Raw genomic sequence first — 17,382 nt, 5'->3', positions numbered from 1 at the left:
GGCAGCGCGGAACCCACGGCCCCCATCTTATACCGCTGCGGATTAACGGGTCCCATTTTCACTTCTTATTGGTTGAAACGTCTAATTTTTACACGATTTATCACTATGTGGGCCTTCCTGCTTAATCCATTTCTAAGAACCACAATTACAGCCTTCTGAACAGTAAGACGCTATTGGTGGGCTCGTTCAAGAGTGCGAGGCTTAGGCGCAGGCAGAGGCTTGGGGTGGTATAAAGGTGCGTTGTTTTCTTTTTTTTTTGTTTGATTTTGCTAAAATGTGCGGAATATTTTTTGTGCGCTTGTTTATGAGATGTTGCTTTATTATTTCGCATCCTTGTTTATCAGGCTGGGACTTGAATCATAAGGCTTTCAATGTGGTTCCTTGGGTTCAAGTTGGTACTAATTTATCAATCTGGTCTGAGATACGAGATGTGGGTCGTATGGGGCTTCTGGGCTGCTTATGAAGTCGAACTCTGCTTGGGCTGCTTGAATAATTACTCCGATCGGAATAATTTCAAGCTGATCCTTGAGGGAAATGCCATTCCTTGCCTGTGGCTATTATATTGAGGAGACTATGCTTGGAACACGACAGTATTTGTGTGCAGAAGGGTGGTGGTACCCTTGGTCTATCCCGGACTCCTAACATGACATACAGTTATATCAATCTACTAATTTGCAAGAGGTTACTGCTACTCATTATAATATGAGTGAGCTTGACATATGACGATGATCTTTATATTCATATTGTATTCATGAGTTTAATTATCGAGGATCTTGGCTGCCTTGATAGGTGACCATGTTCCCAGTTGCGGTGTCGACTTCTTGCTTTGATTCAAATATTCCATCAGCTCTGCATGACCTTTCGGATCAAGCATTGACGACAGATCTTCCACCCCCTTCTTTGCAAGTTCCACTTTCAAAGCCTCCAACGCCACAGAAGCCACCATATTCGAGTTGACGAATCCCTCGCAGTGCGGCCAAGCTAATAACGCATTGATCGCCTCAAGTCGACCCGAGTATTGAGGACATTTGGAGGCTACTACCCAGAGAATCGGGAGGACGCCATGGCCCACGCTTAATGTGGGGCGTTCAGGAAATTTATTGACGAAATCATGGTATAGTAGTATGACCGCTTTGAAATCAGGCATAAGTTCTTCCAGCGCGGGGCCTTCGGTTAGGCATGTTTCAAGCCCGATAAGCTGCCCAGGACATTGGAGTCGAAGGAGTCCCAATGCTTGTTTTTGTTGGTAACTTGCTTTATGGTAATTGAATTGGTAGAAGGTCTCGATATGGTCTCTGAGTTCATAACATCGACAGATGAGAATGCTTTGCTTGTTTGTCAAATTCAGGTAATCGGCTTCTCGCTCCTCTGCTGAAAGTTTCCAGCATTTGGCGAGGAAAGGAATGCCTGAACTTAAAACGTTACAAACAGCCTCATGGAGACCATCTATTGTGTTGATATTATAGAATGAATCGTCGCGCGGTAATTCTTCTTCAGCCGTCCTCTCCTCGATAACACGCCCTGTCCCAAAATGCGAGGATTGATTATCCAATCGTGTGAATGTCTCAACAATAGATTGGTCGACCAATTGTTTATTTTGCGTTTCCGCAAGAACCTTGAGTCCACTCCGCAGATGAATAAAGGCGTTCTCATATCTACCCATCATCAAATCACCTATCACGAAAAAAAGGCAGCAAACCAGCACTACCTCTCGAAATTCCGGATCCTGCGACGCTTGTCGAGCATGTAGATGCGCAAAAGCCCTCGAGCCTTGCTCAAGCGCGACCCGCTGATGCGATCTGCGGAGATTTTCTCCCCAAAGCCGCATGTTATTCTCGGTTGCTTCCTCGTGAATCGCACCTAGCATGTTCGCCGCGTGATATACCGCGCGATCGCCTAGACTCATCTGTCGTGCGTATTTGTGCCACAATGTCGCGGTGAAAAATGTCGATAAGTTTGGAATAGTAATGTGCATGAAGTATGAGAAACATCGTCGCTCATCCATTGTTGTTAACCAGCTTACGTGCGCGCCGATATCTTGCAGTGTCACGACTGATGTCTTCTTCTTGTTTGTTAATCGGGCTACGTCGTACCCATCGCAGGTGCGCTGTGTCGAGACACAGTTATTGCAGGCGCTTGGCGCTTCGTCACATTTTATATGGCGGACGCTGGTGGGAGTGTTAGTTCTGGGTTATCCTGTTGTCGCGTCGAGTCATGTCATGCTCTTACCGGCATGTTCGGCAACCCGTCCTGGACCGCTGGCTGGCTTTTCTTTGGCGTGACTGAACGGTCTTTTCTGATGGGGGAGTCGGGATACCCCCGTTGGCCGGTTCATTGGTGTCTGGGGATATGGCTTTACGTGGCATTTTGAATATAAGACGCCAGCTGATACGGAGCAGAGTCGACGAAGTTGTGTGGGGCAGCACGGAGACAATAAGCCGCCCCCACATTGAACATGGTTGCTTATAAAATGGGCCTTTCTTGTAAACCCAACGTAAATCGGACGATGAATGGACATGCTGTTGACATTTGGTAGATTATATGATCTCGTATAAAATTTGATTAGCGATTAAGTTACCGATAGCACTCAAATTACCCGGGAGGAAGTGATAAATTCGATCGCGACACGTCCTTCGCTAGCAGTCGCGCTCTGGAAGAATCGTATACATTCTTCAAGTCAATTATTATACACTGATAGCTTTCTCTCGAGGTTCGGCTCTCGGTAATGGATTGAGAATGTGGATATGTAGGATTCATATCGGTATGGAGGCGGAAATTATGCGATTTATATGGATTTTGGACATTTAATGCCTTTCAAGCGGCTCCTCTACTAACACTTTTAGAGCTGGATACGCGAATGCAGTGTACTATATGACGCCGAATTTATTATTGTAGCTCCCTGTGTTGTCTCTTGTACTCTGCATACTCTCCCAGGCGCTGCTAGCTAGTAGTGAGAATACGTGCTTATCTATTTCTTAAGAGAGGCTGTTACAGTCAATATCTTCAAATATTGTTCTTGCCAGCTATTTATGGCAGATGTACATATTCCGGCGTGACGAGAAAGCACAGTCTGCAATTCCCGACCAATAAATTTGCGCTCAAAGGTCTACAAGCCACAAATCTTGATTGACTCCATAAACCTTGGAACAATCCCGCTGAACTAAATGGAGTTTTGGTCGGGTTTACCCAGTCTAGAACATCCACTACGCATGGATATTCTTTGCCGCAGTGACAAAGTACGACCGATCTACACTCCAGATACAGTACGGAGTAGTAGTGGACCTGTCAAAGGCTCAAAGTATGCACCGCCTCCTCCTCCCCCGAGTCCTACCACCAGTGGAGAAGGCTCAGACTCTGCTGAGCAACGGAGAATTCGGGTAGCGCAATTTCTTGGCACTGTCAGAGGTGATGCCGATGATCTGCCGATCCTACTCCTTCGGGGCGGAATTCGAAGAGAAATGCGTCGTACGCTCAAATAATGAGAAAAACCACCGCACAGTCCATCCCGAGCCTGCATGGCTTACGCCCATCGTGCTATCAGAGTCCAGAATCAACGCCACGATCAACTTGCTGTGACCCGATCGGCGGCCATTGATTGGCGTGTCTCGCGGGGTTTGAAAAGATCAGAGATTTCTCCTTTTCCTTGCCTGCCTACTCCGTATTGTATATTGATTTTGGGATTTATCCCGTCTCTCTTTTTTTTTTTTTTCATTAACGTACGAATAAACCTTTCTATTTAGATCATAGGCCATGTCATGGATCGTCAGCTTTGCAACAGCCGGTGGCTCGGGGGAAAACGTGTTGACCCACCACAACGCGGGATCAGAAATGATATCACGACTCGGTGGGTAAAGAGTGAAGATGCTCATTTCCTTGAAATTAGAAATCGACCGCGAAATTTAAAAAAAATGTATGGAGTACACTACTGTTGGCTTTATTTTTCTCTATTTTTATCTCTTATTCAGGTTTCTTATCATGTCTCATGGCGTTCGTCCCTATTGCTAGTCAAAGCAGGGGTTGTCCATGCATAGTGGCGTTAGTGGCGCTCCCATGTACTCCATAGCGGAGCAACTAGAAATATGGGCCTCGGATGATTTAATATGTACAATTTCTATTTTTTGTTCTGATCTATCCACCTGAACACCGTCTCCGGGTCAAGGGCCTCAGAGTATTCTAGACTCTTTGGTTATTGTGCTTTGCTTGGTTGTGTACGCCACCCGGTGGAGATCATCCAAACGGTGGTGGGACCGTCAAACTGTGATCCAAAGGTCTACGAATGCACAGAGAGACTGTGCAATAATTTGTTCACATGCAGGCTTGGCAGTACGAAATGGCTTTCACTAATGCATAACTTTTGTGGTTGTTGGATAAATTGAAATGGGAGAGTTTGGGATTGTAGAGATTTTTATTGTAGATTTAAGATTTAAGTCCTATAGAACTATAGAACACAGAGACTTCAATTATGGATCGGTACTTAGTATCTTTCATACCCCATGCACGTCAATAGTGATCAATCCCAACCTTCTTAACTGCAGAGGATCGGAACTTAATTGACCCTCGACCCTTAATCTATGTACGCAAGTCCAGACTATCAGACCCACGGCCTGACCCACTCTGCGTCTCACTTGCCCAGGGATTCCTGTGTCCAGTAAAGATCTGCTGCTTTGCTGCTCTGCTCCACCTCGGTCGGCTTTCTTTTTACTCTTTTTATTCTTTTATTCTGTCCTCTGCTTCATTGCTTCACACTCGTTTCTGGAGACCTTTCTCCTCACAATATTCCAAGGGACCAGCTATCTAGATCTCCCCGCATTCCGACCATCTGTTACCCGCATCCACGCCTGCACGCTTTATAAGTTGATTTGTAAAGCTTGGGAACGCTGCATTCCTCCCCACACATTCTCTTATTCTTCTCTTTTTTCTTGCTGGCTCTCCTGGCCTGGCAGGTCCACCATGTCGAGCCCGGTGAATGACCGAAAAACATTCCACGTCCAGGAACAAAAGGAACGAACGAATTCCAACGAAGTATCGCCTTCCTCCGATGATGGCACCTACGTCCATGAACCCGCTGGCGAGCATGCCAATAAGCTGCGAATCGATACCGCGATAAAGGATGATGATGAGGGAGAACACTTCTTCATGCCTACCCCGTCTGCGCGTCGCGAACAGGCAACCCGTTTGGAGGATGATTTATTGCTCCTGCAGGCCGAGCGCGTGGCGTCCCGGTCGACGCAAGGACCCGACGACGGGGAAGGCGGCTCCATCAGCCGCACAAAGTCTCGACGCACAGAGGTAGTGGATGAATTCGATGAAGCGACCAATCCTCTTCACGAAAAGGCAGCTGTCTATACACCACCCGAGAGTCCGCAGACACAGCTATCCGCATTTGTTAAGAAGCTACACCAGTCGAGCTTCATCGTCCGCTATGTTACGTATATTGCGCCTGTGGTTTTGATTTTGTTGATCCCACTGCTCCTTGGAGCTTTGAAGTTTACAGATGCTGGCGTCGGCGGCGTACAGTTGATGTGGTTCGCTATCTGGCTAGAGATCGTGTGGTTGACTTTATGGGCCGGTCGCATTGTCAGCAAAGCCCTCCCCATAATTGTCGGTATTTTGGCTAGTATTTTCACCAACAATGCAAAGAAATGGCGGGATATGGCCAGGCAGTTGGAAATCCATTTCGCTATGTTCTTGTGGTGGTTGGGTATTGAGATTTCATTTCTACCCACGATGAGAAACCATCCCAAGACTCCTTACAACGGCAGTCGAAGCTGGCAAAACACCGTTAATAAGCTCATCATTGTCGTCTTTGTCTGGACCATTTTGAACTTGATTGAGAAGGTCATCATCCAACTGATTGCTATCAGCTTCCATCTTCGTACCTACGCCGATCGCATCGAGATCAACAAGTTTCAGATTGGTAGCTTGACCAAGCTCTATGACTGGTCTCGCGATCGCATTGAAGAGAATGATGATGCTTTCCAAGAGAAGTCAACCGACCAGACCCCAACAGGTGTTAAGACCCCTCTGCATTACGCTGGTAAGGCCCATCGCAAGGCCAAAGGCGCCGTGAAGAAGGTCGGCAACAAGGTCGGAGATGTGGCGGGTGCCGTTGCTGCTGACTTTACTGGTCGCACAGCTGCTAGGAGTAGTGATCCTTACCAAGTCATCTTGACTCTGCTACGCACTACTCCAGGTTGCCAGGTTCTTGCCCGTCGTCTTTATCGTACATTTGTCCGGGATGGCTTCGATACAGTTTTCTCGGGCGACTTGAAGGAAGCGTTTGAAAACGGCGAGGAAGCCGAGGCTGCATTTGCCATGTTCGATCGTGATATGAATGGTGACATTTCCATGGAAGAGCTGGAAGCTTGTTGTGTGGACATTGGACGTGAGCGCAAGTCGATCACCGCTTCGCTGAAGGATCTTGACTCTGTTGTCTCCAAACTTGATAATGTCTTCATGTTCTTCGTTATTATTGTCGTTGTCATCGTACTGTTGTCGTTGATCTCTACATCTACCGCTGGTGTCTTGACCACAGCTGGATCCAGTATTCTGGCTCTTTCTTGGTTGTTCTCAGCTACTGCTCAGGAATTCTTACAATCCGTCATCTTTGTTTTCGTCAAGCACCCCTTTGATGTTGGTGACCGTGTGACTATCTACGGTAACGCCGGTGACGCAGGTCTTGGTGATGACTACTTCGTTAAGGAGATTACTCTGCTCTACACCGAGTTCAAGAAGATGCAGGGCCATGTCGTACAAGCCCCCAACAGCTACCTTAACGGACTCTTCATTCTCAACCAGCGTCGCTCCGGTGCCCTTGCTGAGGCGGTTCCCATTATCATCAAGTACGGCACATCAATTGATCAAATTGATGGACTCCGCCAACGCCTCCTGGAATTTGTACGCAGCGAACGACGTGATTTCCAAAGCAACATTCTTACTGAATTGCGTGCCGTCACCGAGAATTTCTCTCTCACCCTGAACGTTGTCTTCTTCTACAAATCCAACTGGCAAAATGAGGGGCTCCGCCTACAACGACGCAACAAGTTCATCTGTATGCTCATGATCGCCCTCCAGGAGATTGGCATTGAGGGCCCACGCATGAACCTCCAGGGTGCCAAGGTCGACATTCCCTTCCATGTCAACTATGGCCAACCCCTTGCTGCCCCTTCAGCCAGACGTGAGGACCCTGCCGAAACAGAAGCTGTGCCCATTGGCGAAGATACCGGTGCTCTCCACGAAAACACCGCCATGACCAGCGGAAGCACTGGACGCCACGCCTCCATTCTCCGCAAAGGCATGAATACCGCTGCCGCCCGTGCGCGTGGCGCCTCCACTTCTCGCAAGCACGTTGATTTCTCCCTCGGCATGTCTAACATGTCATCGCATGATATTATGGGCGATGTTTTCGAGGATCGCAGCGTCCGCATAGACGATGTCGTCCGCAATACCAACCGTGAAACTGCTGAGCGTCGTATTCAAGAGGAGGCTGAGGAAGAAGAGCGCCGTAGTCGGACATCATCTTCTCAGCATCGTCGACCTTCTAACCTAAGTGCCCCTTCGGGTGCTGCTTCGGAAGGTCGTCAGTCTACTGATGCTCACAGTTATAAGAGTGGGGCCTCTTCTACGCGCAACCGTTTCTTCAGACACCGAAGTAGCGTTAGTCGCGAGCGTGGGAATATGGATGTGGAACAGGGTCGTGTTGAGTCTCCGCCCTCTCCGGTTAAAGATGAATGATCTTTTTACAAAAAATATTTGCACATGGCATCAGCGATCTTTCTTTTTTTCGAAATTATTCCACTTGCACATATACTTGATTAATATTTTGCTCCATGTTCAAATATCCACATATGCATACAATACCATACAATGCCACACAAATTACAATTTTCAACTATATACCGCATGACTATCCCTGCATTATCATCTTAGTCCTATTCATGTCTTCGTTCCTTTAGATGGCCTTTCCCGTACATAGGCGTCGAGCTCCGTCCTATAATAACAAAATACAGTGACTCACGAGATCATTCAAGCTCTCGTTCTCCCAACGGAACCCCTCCGGCCTTGCATGATCCTTCCAAACATCTTTTCAAGGAAACTGACTGACCAAGAGACCAAACTATTTGACTTCTGAATCATCGGACATTATTTGAGTCCCGCTGCCCTGAAATGCACACAGAGGAGGGGAAATACCCTTCGTCTTGCACTTTGATGTTGTTGGGGGCCATATATCACAATGTGGGGTTGCAGTGACGAAGCGCCACACTGTCAGAGCAGCCACCATCTGGGGAACCCGGAGATACCATGCTAGAGCAAGCTAAACGACCCTTGCATCCCATCCCAAAATCGGATCAAAGCGTCGGAGAATTAGAAAGTACGCCTCAAACTTGAAGTCTCGTGTCTAGCATGCACGCACAGTGCTTATTTATGCGCCCCCAACAGGACATGTAACTGTGTGGCTTCTGCACTGCACCTTTTAGGCCGTCGGTTGGATATCGTTCCGTATTCGGAAAATTATCAAGTCGTCATGCCTTGATGCCCAAGGAAAGCGGAAGCGAGCGGTTCATCAGTGCATCCATATGGGTCAGCTGGATGCTCTTTACGGGTGTGATCGTCGGTCTTATCCTGTGTGCATGCATGTTTGCATAAACCAATGTGGGATCTATGCGGGGTCATCACATCGTTCAAGTTCCTAGCTCAGGTTCAGGATGCAGACCGAATAGGCCCGGCACTGTTATATTTTCGTGCATGAAGATGACGATGCAGAGCAGAAAATTTGATAATAAATAGAGGCACGACATGGCATTGCATTGCATGGTTCGGATTATGATTTTATTTCGCTCGTGCAGTGGCTGAGAAAGGGTATACATAGTTGCTGAATATCAAATCAAAATGCGAGCTTCTCTTTTCATTGTGGGAATCTGTTCGCTTTTTCGTTCAGTCTTTGCTACGATTACTCCTCCTTCCCAGGATGCGTTTTATGATGAGCCGAATAATATATCTGATTATACTGCGGGGCAGGTTATTCGATCTCGCTCCGTCAGCCCGGAGTTAGTTTCTTTGTTATCGCTCCCCGTCAAGGTCTCTGTCAAGACTGTCTATCAGTATCTTTTCCGAACGACAGATAGTCTCGGTGATGCCGTTGCTTCGGCGGTTACTTTGATTGAGCCTTTTAACTCTGATCCTTCGAAATTATTGGGCTACCAGGCCTTTTACGATAGTGCCAATGTGGATTGCAGCCCGTCCTATACATTGCGCGCAGACTATGAGAATCTAGGGCTTTCGGTATCGGGTCTCAATGTCTCTGAAGATATTCCTTTCGTGAGTTGAACATATGTTTCAATCCTAAGTAGTATCAAAAAAGAAGAAATTGTTTTCTAATTTCTTCTAGATCGCCGCCGCTCTTAACCTTGGTTGGTGGGTTTATACCACCGACTATGAAGGCCTCAAGGCTGAATTCACAGTTGGTGTCCAGTCCGGACATGCAGTTCTGGACTCTACACGTGCGGTACTTAGCGCTGGTCCAGACCTTGGCTTATCGAAGAATCCAGTCTACGCGTTATGGGGATACTCCGGCGGTTCACTAGCATCTACATGGGCGGCAGAGCTACAACCTTCATACGCGCCAGATCTCAACTTCGCCGGTGTCGCAGTAGGAGGCACAACGCCTAATATTAGTTCTGTACTACGAACCATCAATGAGGGTTCGAATGCTGGTCTTGCTTTCTCTGGGATTGTCGGTCAATCTAGAGCATTTCCCAATCTAACAGATTGGCTAAACGAGAACCTCATCCCGTCAAAATCAGACGAGTTCTATTCTATTGCAAGTGGCTGTCTCTCTCAGGCGTCGAGTAATGGGAAAAATCAGGATTTGTACTCTTACGCTAAGGATGGAGAGGCTTCTTTCTCGGGCAGCGTGCCGGAGTCTATCTTTACGTGGTCTGGGCAGTTGGGGCTCCATGGGACGCCTACTGCGCCTTTGTTTGTGTACAAGGCTGTTGGAGATGAGATTAGCCCTGTTGCAGATACGGATGCGATTGTAGAGAAGTATTGTGATGAAGGGGCGAGGATTGAGTATCATCGTGATCTTGTGGGGAATCATGAGAGCGAGGCGCTTTCGGGATCGGCGAGTGCGCTGGCGTGGTTGTCGGATAGGTTGAATGGGGAGGATGTTAGTAGTGGGTGTAGTACTGAAGATGTGTTGTTATCTTCTTTGAGTGTGGAGACGATTGCTTTGCTTGGGGAAGAGTTGTTTTCTGTTATTGAGTCGGCACTTGGTGGGATGCTTTGATGTAGATGTTACTATATAATCTATATGATGGAGCTTCCACGTGGTTGGCATACTTACTACTGGTACTAATATGCAGAACACTCAAGTTTAACCCTTCAAGCTGATATGATTGCAATATCCTATTCGAGACGATATTTAGATCCACTATACCTCCTGGAGACTATAGCGTCCAGGGGAACCCCTATTAGGTCATACCATATTAATCTTGCCTGTCTACCAGTACCTACACTCGTACATAGTAGTATTATCTATATTGTGAACTTGAAGTTAGAAAGCAATGCCAAAACTATATTTTATGAACTTGAATATCCAAGCTAACATTAGCAAGGGACTCTTAACTACAATGCAGTACTGTCCCTGCATCGTCCCCGCATTCCACAGCGCACAGTCCCACGCTTAAATAGATTGATCTATACAGATATGGGTCTGTTTGAGAAGTAATTAAATATCAACAGAAAATGGTATTATTGATTAGGTATTAATGCATGTAAGTCTGTCTATGTATGATACCAGCATAGCAGATCAATAGTTTGATCGACTCCGCCTTGCTGGTGACCGCCAGTTCTGGTGCAGAGTCAGGGGCATCAAGTGACATTCTGCCCCACTCTTTCTTGCTCATCAACTTCACCAGCTCAACATCTGCATTTCCCCCAAATTCTCCTCTTCTGTTAATTTCCATTGCTCATTGTCCACTCATACAATATGCGAGGCGAAGTATGTCTTTTCTTCTTTATCCTCCACTCAGCTCCCCACAACACAACCAATGTTTTTAGCGCCCTTTTCCCCACCTGTTCCCTCACCTGAACCATGTAAACATGAAAACAGGCTACCTCGGTTCTACGACCGAACCTCAAGCTCGCACACCACGAATTCAATACCGAAAATACTGACGAATCAATTTGATAGATCTGCCACCTTCATATCGGCCAGGCTGGTGTCCAGCTTGGTAACGCTGCATGGGAACTGTACGCTTTTCTTCTTCGCCGCTTCTTATGCATGTTTGTATCCCACATCATCCTCACACAACATTCGCATAGGTACCTCCTTGAACACGGTTTGACTCCCGAGGGACGCTACAACGCCGAACTCGCCGATGAGATTGGCCAGAATGGCTCCTACGATACCTTCTTTACTGAAACCTCCGACGGCAAATACGTTCCCCGCTCCGTCATCGTCGATCTCGACCCGTCGGTATGTTAATGTGGGGGTTAGTCGGCATTTAAGGCATCGTTTGTCCTAACACGTGGGATTTGGTAGCCCATTGATGAGATTCGCACTGGTACCTACCGCCAGCTCTTCCACCCTGAGCAGCTGATCAGCGGCAAGGAGGATGCTGCTAATAACTGTATGTCTTTTACTTTACCTTCGGCAGGATGAGCCGAATTGTGGACACTGGAAGACTAATCACGTTATAGATGCTCGTGGCCACTACACTGTTGGAAAAGAGCTTGCGGACGATGTGCTTGATCGCATTCGCCGTCTTATTGGTATGCGACCCGCCCTTGCATTTAGAGAAGAGCTGGAAAACTAACTCGGTGTATAGACAATTGCTCCTGCCTGCAGGGGTTTTTGATCTTCCACTCTTTCGGTGGTGGTACAGGTTCTGGTTTCGGTGCCCTTCTCTTGGAGCGTCTTGCTGCTGAGTATGGCAAGAAGTCCAAGCTAGAATTCTCGGTTTATCCATCGCCCCGTGTGTCCAACGCCGTCGTCGAGCCTTACAACGCTGTTCTCTCCACCCATAGCACTATCGAGAACTCTGATTGCACTTTCCTCGTCGACAACGAAGCTGTCTACGATATCTGCCGCCGTAACTTGGATATTCCTCGTCCGGGCTATGAACACCTAAACGCCCTTATTGCTCAGGTTGTTAGTTCGATCACTTCTAGTCTGCGTTTCGATGGAGCTCTTAATGTCGACTTGAACGAATTCCAGACCAACCTGGTGCCTTATCCTCGTATCCACTACCCTCTGATTTCGTACGCCCCGGTTATCTCTTCCAATCGTAGCTCTCATGAGAGCTTCAAGGTCCAGGATTTGACCTTCCAGTGTATGTGACATTTGTCCTTTTTATTATCTTTCTCGGCTTTGTGGTCTTGTTCTTGTGCCCTGATACTAATTTGAATGCTACTAATAGGTGTGGAACCCAATAATCAGATGGTGGTCTGCGACCCCCGCAAGGGCAAGTATATGGCCGTTGCGCTGCTGTACCGCGGTGATGTCGTGCCTCGTGACGCCAACGCAGCTGTTGCTGCTTTAAAAGCCATGCCTTCTTTCAACCTCGTCGAGTGGTGCCCTACTGGCTTTAAGCTGGGTATCAACTACCAAAAGCCTTTCCGTGTTCCCGACAGTGAGCTGGCCCCTGTCGACCGCTCCGCCAGCATGCTTTCCAACACCACCGCTATTGCGGAGGCTTGGAGCCGCCTGGACCACAAGTTCGACCTCATGTACTCTAAGCGTGCTTTCGTCCACTGGTATGTTGGCGAAGGTATGGAGGAGGGTGAGTTCTCTGAAGCCCGCGAGGATCTGGCTGCCCTAGAGAAGGACTACGAGGAGGTTGCTGGTGACACTATTGATGATGAGGAGGCACCTGAGTACTAGAGCCCACTTGGCCTCTGATCTCTTGACCCTTGCACAAATTTGCTGTCATTCTTCATTCTGTCCGAATATATGCGACTCCTCTCTCTTCATCCCTCGCGCTTTAAATTTGCGACAGACTTCTCTCTCCCTTCCGTTCGAGCTAGCCCTCCCAGCGTTCTTTGTTCCCTCTTTCTGTGTGCGACGTAAAGTCGGCATATTGACTGATGATTTTCCGAAATCAATGAAAAATCCTCTTGATTACCCTCTACTTCAATGGACCCCGTTAAAGGATCCCACTCCTTGTAAAAAGAACGGTAGAATCAATTGTATTGCTCATATAAAACTACAAAAGAGCCATAGTATAGCATTTCAATCTCACCATACTGTATCTTACACTCTTTCAAGTTATCATATCCTTATAGAATCATATCCCTAATACTATTTATTCGCTTTAACTACAGCTTTTTAATATATAATAATACTAAGTATAGTACGCCTCACCCTGAGAGCTTAGGTATAATATCATCTAAGCCTCCAGGGCTCTAGAATTACCTTGGTAAATGCCCTATTTATCACATGTGCAGAGAGGACTAGACGCACGTTTCGAAAACCATTAGAAAGACTGGTGGTGTAATATGATGTTAAACGTGTATTCAAACCCCATCGTTTCTAACAACGAGTGGGATTATTTATCGGGGTGACTGTAGTAGTAAGATCTAGTTACATAAAGCAAAACCCACACATTGATGAAGCGCCCTCCATGTTATATCCCCAAAACGCCATAGAATGCCTCAAGTCTATCAAACCAGACCAAATATGCAATAAAATACAACGCGACTCTCACTGCAACGCCGCAAAGTCCATATCTCGCAGAATCCCCAAAACTCTCTCATATGTCCACATCGTCACCGCACTCGCCGGCGCAGCCTTCAACAGACTAACCGTCAACCCGCGATAGAGCCCTCTAACCCCCTGCGTCCGCAAAATCATCGTAATCGTCTTCCCCACCCCCCGATACTCAGGAATATTCCGATGCACATATCTTGTCCTCGTCGGCCCCTGAACCTGCAACCTCTTCCTCACAAGATCAAGCGGAAATACTCCCGTCTTAGCCAATACGCTCGCAACCACACCAGCAGCAGCATCACCAGTCCCAAACGGTAGTTGATCCACTCGCGACATGATAGGTCGAAATCCCTCGTAGGCTGTGAAAAATAGACCCATGTACGGCACTATTTGGATCACTGCGGCTGAGCAGCCGCGGAAGAAGCCGGCTGGACCTTCTTGGCGCGCGATCTCGTTTATTGAGGAGCGGAGAGAGGTGTAGATCTGTTCGGGGCCTTGGGCGGCGAATCTTGTACGGAGGAGATCGAGTGGGTAGGTGGTTGCTGTTGCTGTCGCGCCTGCTGCGGCGCCAGAGATGAATGACTCTAGTGAGGGTGGGAGACGGTAGGGGTCTAGTTCGGCGAGGAATTGGGTTGTTGTGCGATATGCGGTGAATTGGAGGGCGCCGTAGCAGACGTACATCATTTCGGCGGGGATGTTCCCTTTCCAGAGACCCTAAGATTGAGTATATTAGCTTACTTTCTTTTCTTCTTTGCTCTTTCCCTTTCATCCAATCTTGATCTTGATGTAGATAGTGAGAAAGGTGTAAAGTCAACATACCGTGATTCCCTCCTGCCTCACAATTGCCCGCATAGTAGATAATGTCCCCTTATAAACTGGCCCTTCAATTGATGCATGAGACGCCGGATCCGAGAGCGAGTGGATCTGCAGTTGTAGACGGATCTTAACAACATCCAGCGGTGCAATGCAAAATCGCGAGATTAGACCTGCTATCCCGCCCGCCAGCACCGTTTGTCGTGTTGTGCCTTCATCTTTGAGATGCTCGCCCCCTGCTGACATGGTGTATATTATGAGATTGTGGAGGGATATGAATTCATCTTGAAAATTCGGGTATATTTTTGTTTAGAAGCTTGTTTTCCTTTGGGATTTCCCGGGGGCAAAAAAACTTCGGGAATCGGGAATCTTGCGTGTTTTGCCGACGTTTACCGCTTGGGGGGTTTGTTTACGGGGCATTCCGTGCGGAGGTGGTGCACTCATACTGGCATTTTGGGAGGAATGTGTTAAATCTGAGTCGCTTTAGAGTGTTCTGTTTGTCTTTGAAGATGATGATGGATTGATAGCCGGGAGAATTGATTTCGAGGGTTCTTCTCGTATTTGGGGACGGAGTATGGTAGGCCTATACTCTGTCACGTCTCGGTCAACGCTGTAACGCGATAACGTGAGGGAGATGGTAGTGTGACTGCCATTATTGAGCTACTGTCAATCAATAAAATCTTTTTCTGCCTGTCAGCCACAGGCTTACCTCCAAGACTATACTTATATACTAATCATCGTATGTTTCTACGGCACATTAGTTGTTCCGGCCCTTCAGTCCCAGGTACCTCGGTTCGTATACAATTCAATATGATCTCCGAGGTACCGCGTACTTAATACCCGCCGTTGGAGTTAAAAGTCCGGGGAAGCACTGGCCACCATCACATGTTGCCGTGCATTGGGCTTTCTCCAACTCGCGGCCAGCACAACTTTTTCTTTTTCCCCATTGCCATTTTTGTTTCTTTCCTTTCGATCTATCCAATTGCTCCTTTATTCTCCCTTAACACTATCATGCGCCGCATTCCACCTTCACTCTTCCGCTATGCCAGGCGGGGCATTCCGAGCCCTTCCCCGCGGAGTTTCGTCACTTCGGCCCAGCGGCTCCAAGCCAACCACTCTGATGCTTCCGAGACAATGGCTGCTATGTCAAAGTTCAATCAAGCAGCCAGAGCTGAAAATGTTCCCAGTTTGGAAATACCTGCCGCCCAAACCCCCGAAGAGCAGCAACCCTATCTTGAACCATCTGCGGCTGAGACCCTCGAAGAGCAGCGGGCCTATTTCCCTCATCGGAAGACTATGAGGAGATCGCCGGGCCCAATTTTAAGAACGATAGGGGAAGCGGATATGACGGTTTCGAAGATGCATAGGAAACTCACAATAGAGGGCCTGGATACTGAACCAATCTCATTCTCATATCTCTATCTTCGAGATCTCTGTAAATGCCCCCGATGTGTGGACCCCCACTCGAAACAGCGGTCATTCCGTACCAGCGACATAAACAAACTTATTGAACCAAGTCATATCCGCTGGGATGGCGAATACCTAGAAATCACTTGGGATGATTCAATTCCGGACCATGTGTCTCGTTGGCATTATTCATATCTCCAAAATCACCCAATCAATACTCACGATGCTTATACCAGAGGGAATGAGCCTATGACATGGACTGCCAAGCGTATGGAGGAGGTCCAACACTGGGTCTCCTATGAAGACTACATCAATAACAATGAAAAGTTTACCATTGCCATGCGCAATTTACAACGGACCGGGCTTATATTCGTCAAGGATATTCCGGACTCTCGTGAGATGGTGGAAAAGATTGCAACTCGTATGGGTCCATTGCGAAACACCTTTTATGGAATGACATGGGATGTTCGCACCGTTCCACAAGCGAAAAATGTCGCATATACCAACCAGTTCTTGGGCTTTCACATGGACCTCATGTATATGAATGAGCCTCCAGGATATCAACTGCTTCACTGTATAGAGAACTCATGCGATGGTGGTGAATCCCTATTTGCCGACGGATTCTGGGCTGCCGCACAGATGAGAGATCATTTTCCCAAACAGTTCCACCTCCTTACCAAACTTCAGCTGGCCTACGAGTATGTCCACGAGGATCAAATATACTACAACCGTCGACCTGTATTTGAACTTGACCCACGAACCCGCCAATTGAACTACGTCAACTACTCCCCCCATTCCAATCTTCTCTCACGTCACAGAGCAAAACGTTAGTTCACCAGGATGATCCGGATGCCACACGCGCCTTGTTGAATCCGCGCATCATTGGACCAAAGACCTTCAGTTCGATCAAAACTGCCCTTACACATTTCACACGCTTCCTGGAACGACCAAGCAATCACTTCCAGTTGAAGCTGAACCCTGGGGAATGTGCGATTTTCAATAACAGACGTATTGTTCATGCGCGCCGTCAATTTGACACTACTTCTGGCTCACGATGGCTAGCTGGTGCATATGTCGATACTGATGCTGTGAATTCTCGATTTCACGTGTGCAATAAGAATCTTCCAGAGTTGTGGAACAAGACAAATCCTCATCAGCGAATGAACCCTTTTGCTGGGGGGATTGGAGTTGAAGATTCCATGACACAGGCTATACAAGGTGCATATGCTATGCAAGATGATATGGCTAGGGAGGAAAGGCGTTTCAGGCATGTAAAGAGGGAAATCTCCGCAGAGGAGGAGCAAATGGAATAGAAATGGAACAGAAGTTAAAGATGGTCGTTTATACGCGTGGGCGTCGCAGGAATGATAGAGGTTTACCCCGGGCTACCGGTAGGCGACGAAAGGTGCATCAAACTTCATATGTTGAAATATTTCATACCTAGAAATGTA

At 47.5% G+C, this 17,382-nt stretch overlaps 7 protein-coding genes across 7 annotated transcripts; 5 read left to right on the top strand and 2 right to left on the bottom strand.

The window, feature by feature from the left end:
* Positions 1 to 757: 757 nt before the first annotated feature.
* On the bottom strand, positions 758 to 2,366 carry N7478_008773 (Zn(II)2Cys6 transcription factor; the record flags this gene model as incomplete). Its single annotated transcript, XM_056924987.1, has 2 exons — positions 758 to 2,168; positions 2,230 to 2,366. 2 exons carry the CDS (start codon positions 2,364 to 2,366, stop codon positions 758 to 760), a joined length of 1,548 nt encoding a protein of 515 aa, XP_056777713.1.
* A 798-nt stretch (positions 2,367 to 3,164) lies between these two features.
* On the top strand, positions 3,165 to 3,479 carry N7478_008772 (uncharacterized protein; the record flags this gene model as incomplete). Its single annotated transcript, XM_056924986.1, has 1 exon — positions 3,165 to 3,479. One exon carries the CDS (start codon positions 3,165 to 3,167, stop codon positions 3,477 to 3,479), a length of 315 nt encoding a protein of 104 aa, XP_056777712.1.
* A 1,471-nt stretch (positions 3,480 to 4,950) lies between these two features.
* On the top strand, positions 4,951 to 7,734 carry N7478_008771 (Mechanosensitive ion channel family; the record flags this gene model as incomplete). Its single annotated transcript, XM_056924985.1, has 1 exon — positions 4,951 to 7,734. The coding sequence occupies one exon, from the start codon at positions 4,951 to 4,953 to the stop codon at positions 7,732 to 7,734; it is 2,784 nt and encodes a 927-aa protein (XP_056777711.1).
* A 1,155-nt stretch (positions 7,735 to 8,889) lies between these two features.
* On the top strand, positions 8,890 to 10,288 carry N7478_008770 (uncharacterized protein; the record flags this gene model as incomplete). Its single annotated transcript, XM_056924984.1, has 2 exons — positions 8,890 to 9,318; positions 9,389 to 10,288. 2 exons carry the CDS (start codon positions 8,890 to 8,892, stop codon positions 10,286 to 10,288), a joined length of 1,329 nt encoding a protein of 442 aa, XP_056777710.1.
* A 702-nt stretch (positions 10,289 to 10,990) lies between these two features.
* On the top strand, positions 10,991 to 12,886 carry N7478_008769 (tubulin alpha chain; the record flags this gene model as incomplete). Its single annotated transcript, XM_056924983.1, has 7 exons — positions 10,991 to 11,002; positions 11,195 to 11,253; positions 11,326 to 11,479; positions 11,546 to 11,633; positions 11,704 to 11,775; positions 11,832 to 12,335; positions 12,423 to 12,886. 7 exons carry the CDS (start codon positions 10,991 to 10,993, stop codon positions 12,884 to 12,886), a joined length of 1,353 nt encoding a protein of 450 aa, XP_056777709.1.
* Positions 12,887 to 13,705: 819 nt separating this feature from the next.
* On the bottom strand, positions 13,706 to 14,770 carry N7478_008768 (thiamine transporter TPC1; the record flags this gene model as incomplete). Its single annotated transcript, XM_056924982.1, has 2 exons — positions 13,706 to 14,425; positions 14,531 to 14,770. 2 exons carry the CDS (start codon positions 14,768 to 14,770, stop codon positions 13,706 to 13,708), a joined length of 960 nt encoding a protein of 319 aa, XP_056777708.1.
* A 765-nt stretch (positions 14,771 to 15,535) lies between these two features.
* N7478_008767 (putative Gamma-butyrobetaine hydroxylase subfamily) lies at positions 15,536 to 17,244 on the top strand (the record flags this gene model as incomplete). The annotated part of the gene is made up of 2 exons (XM_056924981.1): positions 15,536 to 16,669; positions 16,750 to 17,244. The coding sequence occupies 2 exons, from the start codon at positions 15,536 to 15,538 to the stop codon at positions 17,242 to 17,244; spliced, it is 1,629 nt and encodes a 542-aa protein (XP_056777707.1).
* Positions 17,245 to 17,382: the final 138 nt, after the last annotated feature.

The sequence above is a fragment of the Penicillium angulare genome (genome assembly GCF_028827245.1).
Source record: "Penicillium angulare strain IBT 27051 chromosome Unknown utg000005l_segment0_segment0, whole genome shotgun sequence".
NCBI lineage: Eukaryota > Fungi > Ascomycota > Eurotiomycetes > Eurotiales > Aspergillaceae > Penicillium > Penicillium angulare.
Note: the sequence above shows the minus strand (reverse complement) of the source record. Positions and strands in the feature narration are given on the sequence as shown.